The sequence below is a fragment of the Ceratotherium simum genome, chromosome 4 (assembly GCF_057802395.1).
Source record: "Ceratotherium simum simum isolate JZ-2026a chromosome 4, ASM5780239v1, whole genome shotgun sequence".
Classification (NCBI taxonomy): domain Eukaryota; kingdom Metazoa; phylum Chordata; class Mammalia; order Perissodactyla; family Rhinocerotidae; genus Ceratotherium; species Ceratotherium simum.
The window spans coordinates 1,282,480-1,298,864 of record NC_141903.1 but is presented as its reverse complement, the minus strand read 5'-3'; the positions used below and the strand labels follow the sequence as shown (position 1 = coordinate 1,298,864).

Genomic DNA, 16,385 nt, shown 5'->3' with positions numbered 1-16,385 from the left:
TGGGACACGGCCTCAGCATGGCCTGAGCCCCTCTTCTGCTGGCCTCGCCTGCTGCAGTCTCCTGGTCTGTGAGACGGGAGAGTATCTACACCATAGACGGTAATAGTGAGGACTGTCTAAGAAAATATATATAAAAAGGCTTCTCCACATCATACGTCATCACGGAAACACAAATTAAAACAACTTACTAGAACGGCCAAAATACAGAACACTGCCAACACCAAATGCTGGCGAGGATGTGGAGCAACAGGGAACTCTCATTCATTGCTGGGGGGAATGCAAAATGGTACAGCCACTTTGGAAGACAGTTTGGCAGTTTCTTATAAAACTAAACATCCTCTTACTATACAACTCAGCAATCGTGCTCCTTGGCATTTACCCAAAGGAGGTGAAAACTTATGTCCTCACAAAAACCTGTACACGGACGTTTACAGCAGCTTTATTCATATTGCCAAAACCTGGAAGCAATCAAGATGTCCTTCAGTAGGTGAGTGGATAAATAAACTGTGGTCCATCCAGACCATGGAATATCATTCAACGCTGAAAAGAAATGAGCTATCAAGCCACGAAAAGACATGGAGGAACTTAAATGCATATCACTAAGTAAAAGAAGCCAATCTGAAAAGGCTACATACTGTATGGTTCCAACTATATGACGTTCTGGAAAAGGCACAACCATGGAGACAGTAAAAAGTCCAGTGGTAGCCAGGGGTTAGGGGATAGGGAGGGATGAACAGGCAGAGCACAGAGAATTTTTAGGGCAGTGAAAACAACACCATAATGATGGATACATGTCACTATGCATTTGTCCAAACCCACAGAATGTACACCACCAACAGGGAACCCTCATGTCAACTATGGACTCTGGGTGATGACGACGAGTCACAGTAGGCCCACCCACTGTAACAAATGTACCACTGTGGCAGGGGTGTTGATAATGGTGGAGGCTATGCATGCGTGGGGTTAGGTGGTCTACGGGAAATCTCTGTACCTTCTGCTCAGTTTTCCTGGGAATCTAAAACTGCTCTAAAAGAGAAAGTCTACTAAAAAATAAAAACCCAAAGCTCTTAACACAATGCCTGCTATATACATAGTAAGTGCTCAATAAATTGAAACTATTGTTATTAAAACAGTTACATTACAAATACCCTAAATGCTTCCACAAGAAATAAAGAACTATTGTTACTACTGTAATGATACTAATTACTAAGTCAGTTTCAACATTTATCCTGAAAAGATAAAAAGCTTCCTTCTCAAAGAGGTAACCCTTGAGAATCCATGACATGACCTGGACAAATGATTCTAAATCTAATACAGTATTTTTCAAAGTTTCACATGAAATACAGAAATGTGAAATGATTAAGGATTCAATCACAGCCAGTTACCTAATAAGTGCAAGTTTTACAGGCTCTTATGGTCATTAAGAAAAAGAAAAAACTTCAACTAAGGGAAAAAGACATGCATCTCAACAAACAAATGGTAATACTAAAAATAAATACAATCATAGAATTATAATGTGGAAATGATACGGTCTTAGTGGAGGTAGAATGTCTACCTATAAAGCATTAATTTCTAGGAGGAAAAATAAAATCTATAACCTTTTTTGTTTACCTGGATGAGTCATGGTGACTGGCTCCTCTTTGGATTTATTATTGTAGATGACTACAGCAACTGCATTGTGGAAAGCAGCCCGTGATATTTTCTCTTTAAATGTGCAATTTCCCCTCTGCAGCAAAGCAATCCACTGTTTGATATTAGGAGGGACAGAGAACCGTGTTTGAGGATCACAGCCCAGATGATCAGCAACTAAACAGAAGAGAAAAGAAAAAACTAATTTTTTCTCAAGAGAAATGAAATCAAGTCTTAATCGAAGTGTTCCACTGTCCTCTGAACACTCCACAGCCCTGAAGCACTTCGAGCAGCTCTCTGCCAGCAGAGCTATGAATACACCTGCAACAGACAACACAATACCTCTGAATCTGTATCTGCAGAGGGAGAGACGTGCCACTGAATTGTTACCTGTGATACAAATGAAAACACTGAAAAACTCTGTTTAACTTTACAGATTAACAAAAATAAAAAAGACTGATAATATCCAGTGTAGGTTAGTGAAGAGAGGAGGAAGAAAAGGCAAACACAGAACACCCCCAGAATCCCAGGTGACTGATCTACTCCTGACTTCTGCTCATTCATCTGCACTTACTCATCTCTCCACACCCGCCCCCCCCCCGCCCCCGCCGCCATCACCACCACCACCACCAGGAAGAGATCAACTTTGCTTGGGGTAAATGAGGAAGCCAAACTAATCTTTGGTTCAGTTACCAAGTGGTCTTGTTGAAATTCAAGCACGCTTGAACAAATTTCTTAATAAGTATCTAAGGAAATTAGAAAAGTTCAGTTTTGGCCTATATTTGAAAGTTTAAATAGCTAAAATAACATGAAACTAGAATAAATAGATTATTCCTCTAATTTACATTTATTGGTAAAAATTACAATTCCAAATTAGGATACATGTATTAACTTAACTATATCCACCTGTTTAACAAGACACATGAAGACACCAAGACTATCCCTTGGGACTACAAATTACATGGTCATCATCCTAGATTTGGGGGGACAGTTTGTCTCAAATACTGTAAGTACATTTGAATCTGTCAGGGCAAAGTCCTCAACTTTTGATTCTGCAAATATGGTCATCATAGCTCTGGCACCCTTTGCAAAGGTTAAGAAGCCGCCCCTGCCTGGCGGCTCTTCCCATTCCCCACCCTCACATTTATAATCGGTTAAAATGAAAAGGAAGGGCAGTCCAGAGAAGGAAAGAAGTCAAAAAAGGTAAGTATGAAGACTATCAGTGTGTCCCAAGCCTCCTGGAGCCAGTCACTGCCAGGGCTGTGCGGGCTGGGCAGGGAGGGTGGGAGAGGGGAACACAGCACACAAGGGTAACACTAGAAGCAAATAAATAAGAAGAATATTCAGTATTAATCAATTACAAAGGGTATAGAAAGACGACACCAGTGGGGAAATGTGTGCTTTACATACTCATGGAAGCACACTGCTTAGCAAAAGAAATGAAATGTTAACACTACTTAAAGGAACTATAAAATGTAGACATGCCACTGACTTCAGAGAAATGTTCCATCTATCATTCCCATTGAAATAACATCTTTCTCTGAATTCTCTTATTATCGTGGTGAAGGATTGCAATGAGAGCGTGTTTGCTACCAGCGGTCTCCTAACACATAGTAAGTGGGGTAAGTGATTTCACAATTCATCATGACTGATACTGTGTGCAACTACACTCACCCTCTTCCTTAAATAGTTTCGGTAATCTGAAACCTAGTCCTTTCTCAATCAGACTAAACAGAGAGAAAAGCCAACGACATGCTTTTAGTAGTCAACTACTGAAAGACAATCAGGCATTGCAGAACTCTGAAATCCTAAAGCAGACCGTTTATGTCTTCAGTGATATCTGTTTCAGAGATAATTATGCTGTTTTAAAACATAAGCATTTAAGCGATGGGTTATGATAAACTCATTGTCTTGGGAAAACTTCCAATACTGTATCTAAACAGGGAGCAATCAAAGAACTGGTTTTCAGTGTTCCGTTTGTTATTTTTCAAAACACACTGCTACACAAACCCTGAAAAAAATGCAGAATCAAGAATATCTAAAGAGACCTGTACGCTTGTCTCCTGCGAAACATTCATTTGCTTTTCTGGGACTTATCCCATCCCCTCTATGATCTCAGAGCATTCACAGGGTAGTAAAGAGGAAACAACACAGTTATGGAACCAGCAGGACCTGGGATCCAAATTGCAGATCAACCACTTACTAGCTGAGCAACTGTCACAGGGTCAATTCTCTGATCTTCAATTTTTACTAATTTATAAAGACTGAAATACAATTCTTACCTCACAAGAGTTACATATGTGAAAAAGTCTATAATAATTCCTCTACTCGAGTGCTTAAAAAATTAATTCCCCTTCCTTTAGTTTTATGAGTGTCATCCCGCCCTGTCCTAGTGATCTGGTTTGGGGCCATGGGGGTTCGCGGCGTGAAGTACAAACACCCACAGCTTGGCAGCACACTTCCACCCCACAGTCCAGCTCCTAACAGCTACTGCTCCCCAGTCTCATTCACTCGCCGTTGCTCGACAGTGTCACTGCCGACTTTGAAGAACAGCAGTTCAGTAACAGTCACAATGTCTAAGACCGAAAAGACACAGCAAGGGTGCAACCACAGAGCAAAATCTACCAAACACACTGAAGGAGAGCTTTAAAATTCTCTTAGAGGAATCCCCACCCACTAAGAACAGAGTCTATGAACAACCGATGATCAAAACAAATTCCAGCAACAGACTGTATCAGCAAAAGAATGTCCCTGTTCCCCAAATTCACCCCATCATGATCCATAAAAGGTCTCTGAAAACATTTATATCAGAATATGCAATAATAAGCAAGAAAAAGATATTCAAGTTCCTGTTCAAAGAAGTAGTTTTCGTTATTCAGAAAAAGAAAATAAGGGATTTTCATAATCACTTAATACTGTAGTATGCTTATTTTATCTATTTATCCCTTCCTATAATTAAACAAATAACTTGAACAATGAAAACCATGTTAACAGCTCTAAAACAACTCCCAAAGAGGACTGATGGCTGTCTGTGATTAAGTGCCACTACTTCAACATTTAATACCAGTTGTTTATACTTGAAGCAACTTGTTAAGTGCAGACACAGTATGACATAAAATATCTGTGTAATTATGAACCATTAAAATCTGTCAATAGCAATTTTGCTCAAATTCAAAATCATTTTACTTCCGATTTTTTTGACCTGGCAAATTCAGAAGACGGCATCACCTCTGACTTCTCTGCATTTATTAGCTATGGTGTCAGGAAGTTATTAGAACTTATCATGAAAATGTGAATTTATAGATGATATAAAATATTGTATTGCAATATCTTAGCTTTGTCAATTATACCTCAATAAAGCTGAAAAAGTATTATATTATGGAGAAACTTAACTTCAATTTTTTTTTCTGTATGGCCTTTTCTGTTGAGTCCAGAAATAGTAATGAGACTTTTATTTACTCCTTGATAAGAACCAAACAATTCTTGACAGGAACAATTATGGAATCCTCACCTCAATGAATATTAACTTAAACACTCAGAAACATACTAAGTACCAAAGAGAAACACAATGGAACCGGACGCCCTGGTCTTGAATCTTAAATAACCTGCAAATGTATTGAGGAGGCACGCCTGTCACAGAAATGAAAGAGCCACAGAGTAGCATCAAGTACCAACATGAAGCATGCTGAGAAACTCAGAAAAGCAACATAACAGTACAGATTTAGGGGGAGCTGGAACCTAAATGGAATCCTGGAAAACTGCTCAAGCGGAAAGGAGAGGGGTGCAGAAGTGACCAGCATAAGAACACAGAACAAAGATTAAGCCCTTCTCTTGAACTCTTGCGAAAATCAAATAAGATGATATATAACCAAAGCTACAACACTATACGAATTTAAGATAATCAAGTTCTGAAAAGACGACCCCGTGTGTAATGGGAAAAGAGGAAGAATATTCTGGCACAAAGAATATGTAAATATTTAAATAGAGTTCTGGGAGTAAGTAAATAAATACAATCTGTCTTCCTCACTCCTGAAGCCTGAAATTCTCCACTTGGATTCATTTGACTTACAAGACCTCGTCTCTTAAAAACGCCAACACCACACCTAACAAGCAGAGGTCACCACGTTTCAGGGTGGGTAATGTTTCCTTCCAGGCCCTGAGACCCAACAATCTGCTGCTGCAGTGAGTCATTCGGTGCTGGGGACATGATGGAAGGTGGCTGACTTTTCCAGGCGCACAGTGCAGTTGCCCAATGCGCCTCTCGCCCTCAGACCCTGGGTCTTGTTTCCTCTGCCTGAAAGGCCAATCCCATCACTCCTTTGCTGACCACCTCCTAAGCCTCAGGATTCTGCTAAGACGTCTTCTCCGGAACACCTTCTCAGCCTCCTCAGGCTGAGCTGGGTGCTTCATTCATGTCTCCAGGGCACCCTGAGCTCACATCCATCTGAGCACTTACCGTACTCGATTAGTAACTGGCTGTTTATTCTGAGTCTCTCCTGGAGTGTGATCCAGCATCTCCTCCAAGACGTCTGGCACACAGCAGACGCTTAACCTACTTGAGGAAGGGAGAAGGGAAGAACGGCAGAGGGAGATTAAGCAAGAACTGACAGAAAGAAAAAGCGTGTACCAAAGACCTCTCTGTTTCACTTGGTAACGTTCTGACTGAGGTAATGTTTTCTATTAGCTGTTTCCTACAAAAGAAGTAAAAATAAAAGTAAGCCCAACTAGTTACCCTAGATTTAGATGCTTCCATTGGTAAGTATGTTCTAGTTATTTGCTCTCTTATTTCCACATCAGATTATAATCTCTTTACTCTTTAGATTTCCTGCTCCTACCTTGTCTTTCCTTACTTTCCTTCCTTATTTTCCCTTTGTTCAAAGGAAAAAATACAACTCTTTATTTTTGTTCTCAATTTCTTAATTTTATTTTAATGTTCATTACTGGACTTAAATGTCTAGCTTTCATTCTTTCATCCACTTCCATGGATATAACTTATTCTCTTACTATTTCCACACTGTCTTTTAAATCTAACATCTTATTTCTTTTCATTACTTATCTTCACTGTTTGTTTAGTCTTGTTGAAAATGTTTTATTTTACTCTTCTTTTTCTCTTAATTTTCTGTTAACTTATTTGTAAATTTCAATTTTTTCTCTTTACCTTGTATCTACTTTATTCCTCTAATTGTTTTATCCTCTCCCTTCTACCCCTCCACTTCTATTACATTTTTCCTTTCTGGTAGGATTTGTTACCATAATGGCCAGCAAAAATGACCTGGACCCTAGCCCTTCTTGACTTCTCAGAAACCTTATATTAATGATCATTCTCTCTTTTTCTTTCTCCTCTCATTTAAACCTGATGGTCTCTTCCATCTCAAAAATAAAGAAGAAAAAAATAGATATCTCAAGACTCCTTTTTACTGCCACTTCAAGAGCTGCCTGTATCTGCTGTTCCCATCTCCTCAGTCCACTCATTCCTCGTCACAATTTTAATCTCTGCATGCAGCCACTCCACTAAAAGTGCTCTAAAAGGCACCAATAACCTCAGTGTTGCTAAATCCCAGAATACTCTGTCCTCCTCGAAACTGACGGCTCAGTAACATCTGTCCCAGCTGAGCACTGTCCCCTCGCAGCTCCCAGGGCCTTCATCCTCTGGGCTTTCCTTCTCTTCCTCCTCCTCCTCCTCCAAGTGCTCCTTCCTAGTCTTCAATGACTCCTCTCCCTTCACTTGAACCTTCAATGTTAACATTCCTGAGCACTCAGACCACTGGGACGTAGGTGGAGGACTCTCCAGGGCTAGAATTCTATGTTGATGGTACACTTTTTTCTTACTGGAACAATGATGCTTACTAACACCTCATGCCAATCAGACCTTTTCTGAGAAACTATTTTTCATTTTTTACTTACATAAATCCAATTTGCAACATATACAACTAAATCAGGTCAACAAAATGCTAAGAATCAGGACAGGAATATGGAAAATTGCACACAAGGAAGGGATCCATTCCCTCCTATTCCAAGCAGAAGCTGGCCTCGACCCTGATGAGCTAAGAGGCATTCTTGAATGTCTACACTAGTGCACATGGATGCAGGCCTGGTAGGGAATCTCTATAGGTTGGTATATGGACAGTCACTCTCTAATTGGTCTGTTTCCAGGTTGCTTTGCCTCACTGCCAGGCAAGGCCATGTGATCACTTTGGGGTCTAAAGTGGACTCTGTTTGTTGCCAAAAAAACAAAAACGAAAACAGAAAGTTTCTTTAATTCCGGCATCTACAGATCACCTCTACACAGCCATACCTTTAAATGACATTTACTTCGCCCCACCTCCAGGGGGGAGGGAGATAGACAACAATCTAAGATAAGCCACACAGAACTGAGAACTTATATTACATTTGAAGGAGAGGCGTCTTCTCTGTTTCCCACAGGATGTAAATAAGGAAACATATGACTCCCATTGCTGCTAGCAGCCATTTTATGATAAAGGGGGAACAATCTTAGGATGAAGTTAAAGCTAACTATGAGGGCAAAGGGAAGAGATCGAAATGAACAGGATCCCTGGTAACACTGCTGAGTGCTGAATCCTTGAACCCTGACAGCAGCCCTACTTTTGAGCTTCCAGTTCTAAGACAGGGTAAACGTCCTCTGTATTTGTTTTTTTCTTTTTTTGTGTGTGACGAAGACTAGCCCTGAGCTAACATCCGATGCCAATCCTCCTCTTTTTGCTGAGGCAGATTGGCCCTGGGCTAACATCCGTGCCCATCTTCCTCCACTTTACGTGGGACGCCACCACAGCACGGCCTGACAAGCAGTGCGTCGGTGCGCGCCCGGGGTGCGAACCTGCGAACCCCGGGCTGCCGAAGCAGAGCACGTGCACTTAACCCCCATGGCACCGGGCTGGCCCCTGTCCACAGTATTTGTAGGCAGTCTAAGCTAAGTACTTGGAGCACTCAGGCCTCTTCTGTGAGTCAAACAGCAATGGTCAAGGCTGGGGCTTTATCTCTTAACCCACCACGATCTACATTTGGCAACTCAAGCCCACCACGGAGTCAAACCTAAGGAGCAAGCTTCCTTGGAAAAGTTCTTTGACAAAGGGAGGCAGCCGAGATGCCAATCCTTTGCCTCCTTCCCTCACTCCAGGGAAGTGGTAACTATTCGAGAAAGAAGAGCTTTGCTTAAAGACTAACATCTAGAGCCCGTGTCCTTCACAAGGATCTGTGGGTAGAACGCAGGAGGTCAGTGAAATTTGGATGAGGGGAAATCATCTTTATTTTCACTAAACTCTAATTGAAATCTAGCATTTTCTTCATCTATAAACGTAGACAACAAAACATCTATAACTCTGAAACCAACAGCAATTATATTAGCTATTGCAGATATCGCAAAATACTGGTAATTAATCAGACCCACTGCCACAGCTGGTGACCTAATGTGTTAAAACAACACATCTATTACTGTCACAAATATCTTAAATACTTGGAAATCATGTTTCAGTGCACTTGGTCTCCTTTAATTCTACTTACTTCGGCACTTATGATTCCGAGAAGCACACTACAGCCTTCTTTTCCAGTAGGCTGCAAAAGCAGTCTCAACTGCCAGGTTTGGTCTATTTGTACTACTAATACGATATATTTGGATCTGTTTCTATTTCTTTACTTTGTTCTTATTTACCCTGTTATTCCTAAGCTTCTTTAGACTTTTCCCCCTCCTTCTCTGCTTCTAAATGCAGTGATGAAATTTTCTTTATTCCCCTCTTTTCCTCCATCTATATATTCAAGTTCTACTTTTTAGTGGTTACCCTTAAAATGTTAACATACACACCTGATAAGAAGTCTACATTTAATCAATATCTCTATTCTCTTCCTGAACAACACAAAGCTCTCAAAATATGTAGAGTTTCACAGGGCTACCACAACAAAGTACTACAAACTTGGTGGCTTAAACAACAGACATTTATTCACTCACAGTGCTGAAGGCCACAAGTCAGAAATTAAGGTGTTCGCAGGGCCATGTTCCTGCCAAAGGCCCTAGTAGAGAACCCTTCCTGCCTCTTCCAGCTTCTGGTGGCTCCAGGTGACCTTGGCTTGTGGCTGCATCACTCCAATCTCTGCCTCTGTCTTCACATGATCTTCTCCTTTGTGTCTGTCTTCTCCACTTCTGCCTCTTCTAAAGACACTTAATACTGGATTTAGGGCCCACCTGGGTAATCCAGGATGATCTCAAGATCCTTAATTTAATTACATCTGCAAAGACCTTTTTTCCAAATAAGATTTCCACATTCACAGGTTTTGGGGACTAGGACACGGACATCATTCTGGAGGCCACCCTTCAACTCACCACAGAATGCAACTTCAACCACCTCCTTCCATCTTATGTGTAACTGCCCAGTACTCAGTTCCACCTTTCTTTAATCATCCTCTCCCTAATATTTAATATTTCATAGAGTCAATGCTTGTTAAACCTTACCTACAGATGCTCATCAGTCCTTGTATTAGTAAGGGTTTTCCAGAGAAACAGACCAATAAGGTGTGTGGGGGGGTGTGTGTGTGTATGTGTAAAGAGATTTATTATAAGGAACTGGCTCATATGATTAGGAAGGTTGACAAGTCTCAAGATCTGTAGGGTAAGTCAGCAAGCTGGAGAGTTGATGTTCAGTTCCAGTCCAAAGGCTGGCAGGCTTGAGACCCACCAAGAGCCGATGTTTCAGTTTTGAGTCCGAAGGAAGGAAAAGGCCAGTGTCCCAGTTTGAAGGCAGTCAAGCAAGAGGAATTCTCTCTCACTTGGAGAAGAACCAGGCTTTTTGTTTTATTCAGGCCTTCAACTGGCTGGATGAGGTCCACCCACATTGGGGAGGGCAATCTGCTTTAATCTCCTTTATTCAGTCTACCAATTTAAATGTTAATCTGATCCCAAAGCACTCTCACAGAAACACCCAGAATAATGTTCGATCCAGCATCTGGACACCCTGTGGCCCAATCAAGGTGACACGTAAAATTAACATCACAGTCCCCCTCACACCTCACTTTCTCCTTCTGTTTCATTTCTTCTTCCTTTTCGTACATCCTTTAGAAGCTCTTTCAGTGAGGATCTGTTAAGGATAAAAGTCACTTTTGCGGGTAAACTTGTCTTTTTACATCTCAAAACATCTTTCATGTGCCCTCATTCTTGAATGACAGCTTCATTAGGTAAAAAATTCCAGAATATTATTTTTCTCTCAGCACTTTGAAGATATTATTTCATTGTCTTCTGCTGTTTATGTTGAGAAGAGGCTGAACAAAACATTTTAATTGTGTAGGCTCTCAAATGTTACTGTATCTACCTTTTACTTTTGAATCTAACATTTTTAAAAAGTAAATATGTTTCTTATTTTTCTAATTGGAAATTTTTACTTCTTTGATTATATTCCAAAGAAACAAATTTTTACAATAAATTATTACTTTTTTGTATAGAATTTTTAAGAAGGCAACAATAAAATATCTTCTGCACACCTAAAGTGCTGGATATATCAATCAACATTGCAAGGAGGGTCATACATAGCTGAACTGTCAGCAAGTTTAATTGTCAATAGCTATCCATTATCGTTTGTCTTCTATATTTAGTTACTGTATGTCTCAAATGGATTCTCATTATTTTTCACATCCTTAGAACTTAAATACATCTGCTGGATGTTCTCCATGACATAATAAAAAGCATTTTAAATGACGGCTAATACAAATCACTTTACCCGAAAAGTCATGTTCAAAAATAATTTCTATTACAACTGATGCAACAAATACTTCATGCAAGAGAGATGCTATAAATCGAAATAACTAAAAATCACAGCTAGGTCCTCATACAAATATGGTATCATAGCACAACATAAGTAAGTGTCAATTATTTAATCCTCATTATTCTCCATTTCACAAAAGCATTACAATATTGAGTACGACTCTTTCTGAGGGTCTCTTTTCTGCTGGTTCCTATCCATTACATTTTCCTCCCACCTCTGACTATTCTTTCTCATTTTTCCGTTGTTAGCCTCTTAGCTGGAGGTGTTCACCAAGGTTCTGCCCTAGGCCCTTTTTTCTCAGTGGGCAATCTCACCAATTCCCATGGCTTCAACTATCACCTACATATAGCTAATGTCTCAAACTAAATCTCTCTCTTAAGCTTTAGTCTCTAATTTTCAATTGCTTGCTAGGTATTTCTCTACGAATACTGAGTATCTCAAACTCATTTTCTTCCCCCCTCAAACGTGATCTTCTGCGGCCGGCCCCGTGGGGTAGTAGTTAAGTCCGGCGTGCTCCGCTTTGGTGGCCCAGGTTCGCAGGTTCGGATCCCAGGTGTGGAGCTACACCATTAGTCAAGCCATGCTGTGAAGACTGGCACAGATGTCAGCTCAGGGCTAATCTTTCTCAAGCAAAAAAAAAAAAAAGAAGAAGATTGGCTAGAGATGTCAGCTTAGAGCAAATCTTCGTCACCAAAAAAAACCCCATGATCTTCCCATGTGGAATTCCTGATGGACAGCATCATCATCTACCTAAACACACAAGACTGAAATCTCTGTTGAAAAATAAGGAAATGGCTATAAAGAGACCTAGCTCAGTCAATAGTGTTCAGTTTTCTTGGCTGCCACCAAGAGCCCACCAAGACAGGGCAAAGCCATTGACTGTAACTCAACTGTTGATGCACAGAAAAATGTATGAACACAAAGGGCCCAGAGGAGTATCTGAAGGCATTATTTCTGCCCCCAGCTTTACCGATGTATAATTAACAAATAAAAACTATAAAAACTACATATATTTAAGGTGTACAATGTGATATTTGATATACCTATACAGCGTGAAATGATTACCACAATCAATAGAATTAACATATTCATCACCTCATTTAGTTACTTTTATTATTTTTGTGGTGAGAACACTTAAGATCTACTCTCTTAGCAAATTTTAAGTATACAATACAGTTGTTATTATTAACTATAGTCACCATGCTATACATAAGATCCCCAGAACCTATTCATCTTATAACTGAAAGCTTGCAACATTAGAAGGCATTATTAATTCTTGGGCAGAAAAGTAAAGAATGTGAGAGCACTTCTTTGTTTTATTTATCACTTCTTTCTTCTAGTACTAATACTTCTAGTACTAATGACTCTGACACAAAGACAGTGTTGATCAAGACTGGGCCATCTGGAACAATTTCAAATATAATTATGATGGATTTAACAATACATTAAAAGGATTATAACTATGATCAAGTGGGATTTATTTCAGGGATGCAAGGATGGTTCAACATCCACAAATCAATGTGATACACCACATTAACAAAACGAAAGATAAAAACCATATGATCATCTCAATAGATGCAGAAAAAGCATTTGACAAAATCCAACAACCATTTATGATAAAAACCCAACAAAGTGGGTATAGAGGAAACATACCTCAACATAATAAAGGCCATATATGACAAACCCACAGCTAACAACATATTCAACAGTGAAAAGTTGATAGCTTTTCTTCTAAGACTAGGAACAAGACAAGGATGCCCACTCTCACTACTTTTATTCAATATAGTACTGGAAGGCCCAGCCAGAGCAATTAGGCAAGAAAAAGAAACAAAAGTCATCCAAATATGAAAGGAAGAAGTAAAACTGTCTCTGTAGAAGACATGATATTATATATATAAAATCCTACGCACTCCACCAAAAAAACTATTAGAACTAATAAACGAATTCAGTAAAATTGCAGGACACAAAATCAATACACAAAAATCTGTTGCATTTCTATACACTAATAACAAACTATCAGAAAGAGAAATTAAGAAAACAATCCTATTTACAATTGCTTCAAAAAGAATAAAATACCTAGGAATAAATTTAAACAAGGAGGTGAAAGATCTGAATACTGAAAACTATAAGACACCGATGAAACAAACTGAAGACGACACAAATAAATGGAAAGATATTCCGTGCTCATAGACTGAAAGAATTAATATTGTTAAATTGTCCATGCTACCCAAAGCAATCGACAGATTCAACACAATCCCTATAAAAATTCCAATGGTATTTTTCACAGAAATAGAATAAATAACCCTAAAATTTATATGGAACCACAAGACTCCAAATGACCAAAACAATCTGGAGAAAAAGGCACATAGGTAGAGGCATCATGTGTCCTGATTTCAAACTATATTACAAAGTCACAGTAATCAAAACAGTATGGTACTGGCAAAAGACCAGACACACAGATCAATGGAACAGAATACAGAACCCAGAAATAGACCCATACATATATGCTCAATTAATTAATGACAAAGGGGCCAAGAATATACATGGGAAAAGGACAGTCTTCAATAAATGGTGTTGGGAAAACTGAACAACCACATGCAAAAGAATGAAACTGGACCACTATCTTATACCATACACAAAAATCAACTCAAAACGGATTAAAGACTTGAACATAAGACCTGAAACCATAAAACTCCTAGAAGAAAACACAAGCAGCAAGCTCCTTGACATTGGTCTCAGCGATGATTTTTCTGGATTTTGACACCAAAAGCAAAGGCAACAAAAGCAAAAATAAACAAGTGGGACTGCATCAAACTAAAGAGCTTTCTCACAGCAAAGTAAACCATCAACAAAATGAAAAGGCAACCTACAGAATGGGAGAAAATATTTGCAATTGGGGTTAATATGCAAAATACATAAAGGACTCATACAGCTCAACAGCAAAAACATTTCTTCATCTTAGGGTCCTTATTTACACAAATTTCTATTCACACAGTTCCCCACCATTCCTTACATTTCACAGCTGCAAGCTAAGTGTGTGACATTGTTGTTATCCCTTGAATTAATGATATGTGAGTTAAAAGAAAAGACTCGTTCTCATGGGGAGAAAAAAAAAAGATGGGCTAGGAACAGTGTAACTCACTGTTCGGGAGAAGTATCTGTCCAGAGGTTGGCTGACCAGTGATCAAAGGACTTTAAGCTAAACTGCTGAGGAAGAAGGTAGGAGAACATGAAAAAAAAAATCATGAAATCAGTCCCTACGGAAGACAATTAGAAAAAAAATAATACTGCAAGAGACTACTCACAAGAGAAAACAAATGAGGAGGCTTCAAACTCTCATAATCTGAGATGTCCATAAACCAATAAATATAAGTAACAAAAACCTTTAAAGTTTACCTTAAATATATAAATTAATCAATGAGACTTGTTGAAGCGGGTCTCAAGAGTAGCCTCTAATGATGGGAAAGTATAGTTTACCTAAGAAACTACTATTCAGAAGCAAAAAAGAAGCAGCAGATATTTTCAAGATAATGTACGTCCTTCAAGGAAATCCAAGTGAACAGAACTCAAGAACGTGTCCAAGATATAGAAATGAGACTTTGATGAGGGTGATACACCAAGGTCAAGTGGCTAAGTGGAGTAATATGAAAGTTCTCAGCAGATCACAGAACTGGCAGACAAGACAGAGCACTCATAGGGGTTCCAACTATCTACAGAACTGCAGAAACCTCGTTTAGCTAAAAGCAGGATGTCTAACAAGTTCCTGATCCACTTCACTGTTCATTTCGCCTCCCAGAGGATGATGGCTAGGGATAACCAGGGGAAACTGCTACCCAAAATCAACATAGACCCAGAATGTGAAGAGACGAGTAACCCAGAAGAAAGCAACTTATCATTTCAGAGTTTGCAAAAACCAGGGCAAAGAAAGCTGGGCAATTACAAACCATCTTGATGAGAAAGAAAATGGAGCAAGCAGCGAGAATGCACAAAATAAGTTTAAGGAAGACTCATACAAAAGCTGTAAAGGCAAGTGTAGGATGACAGTACAGACAAAAAATTTTTTTCCAAAAATCAAAAAGAATCAATTTTTTCCAAAAATCTAGAAACAGCTGAAGGTTGCCAATAATGACAGGAACAAGTAAAGGGGCTTCTCTCAATCCCTTTACAAAAGATTTTTTTTCAAGTTTTTTCAGAGCAAGAAAAATAGGAAAGAAACAGGCCTACTGCTCAGGGCCAACAAAACAATGGGTGAAAACGTTCCTCAAAATCTTTTTTGCTTTTGCTTTCTCTATCAAGGAGAATAACCTGAGAAGTGAGAGCAAGGCTAACGGACACTGAAAATGGGTGCAGAGATTGTAATAAAGCAAATACCTTCTTAGGCTAGGTTTCTCTGTTACATACTTTCATTTCATCTCAGTAAAACTGCTGTTTATATCTTGTGCATTCATGCTGGTTTCTTCAAGTAATCTCTCATCTCATTAAGATAATTTGCAATTACCTAGCTTTCTTTGCTCTGGGATTTGCAAACTTAAAATTGATATAGTTGCTTTCTACCAAATTTCTAGTCACTCTGTTTTATATCACCAAATGCAAAGACGACTCTCCAATCCTCAGCATACCATCCTCCTCAGCAGTGTCAGAAGCAGCTAACCACTGAACTTTTGAGACAATACACATTTCTTTGGCCTCCTCCCTCTCCCTCTCAGTTTTCTTGGCTATCCAGTCATCTTAGTACCCTTTGTTGAAAAGACTATTCTCTTCCACACTGAATTATCTTGGCACCTTTGTCAAAAAAATCAATTGACCATAAATGTAAGGGTTTATTTCTGGATCTCAGTTCTATTCCACTGATCTATACGTCTATGCCAGAACCACACTGTCTTATAGGTAAGTTCTGAAATCAGGAAATGTGAGCCCTCTAAATTTGTTTTTCTTTTTCAAAATTGTTTGACTATTCTGGTTCAACATGAATTTTAGGATCAGCTTGTCAAT

At 39.2% G+C, this 16,385-nt stretch overlaps 1 protein-coding gene across 5 annotated transcripts in view; it reads right to left on the bottom strand.

The window, feature by feature from the left end:
• Positions 1 to 16,385, bottom strand: part of RNF130 (ring finger protein 130) — a 101,148-nt gene that overhangs the window by 68,216 nt on the left and 16,547 nt on the right. For 4 of the 5 annotated variants that reach the window (XM_087429196.1, XM_087429193.1, XM_087429197.1 and 1 more), the window contains exon 2: positions 1,612 to 1,806. The exons of the other annotated variant lie outside the window; for it this stretch is intronic. In XM_087429196.1, the coding sequence (XP_087285322.1) occupies positions 1,612 to 1,806 (195 nt within the window). The remainder of the gene's footprint in view (positions 1 to 1,611; positions 1,807 to 16,385) is intronic. 5 annotated transcript variants of the gene reach the window in all.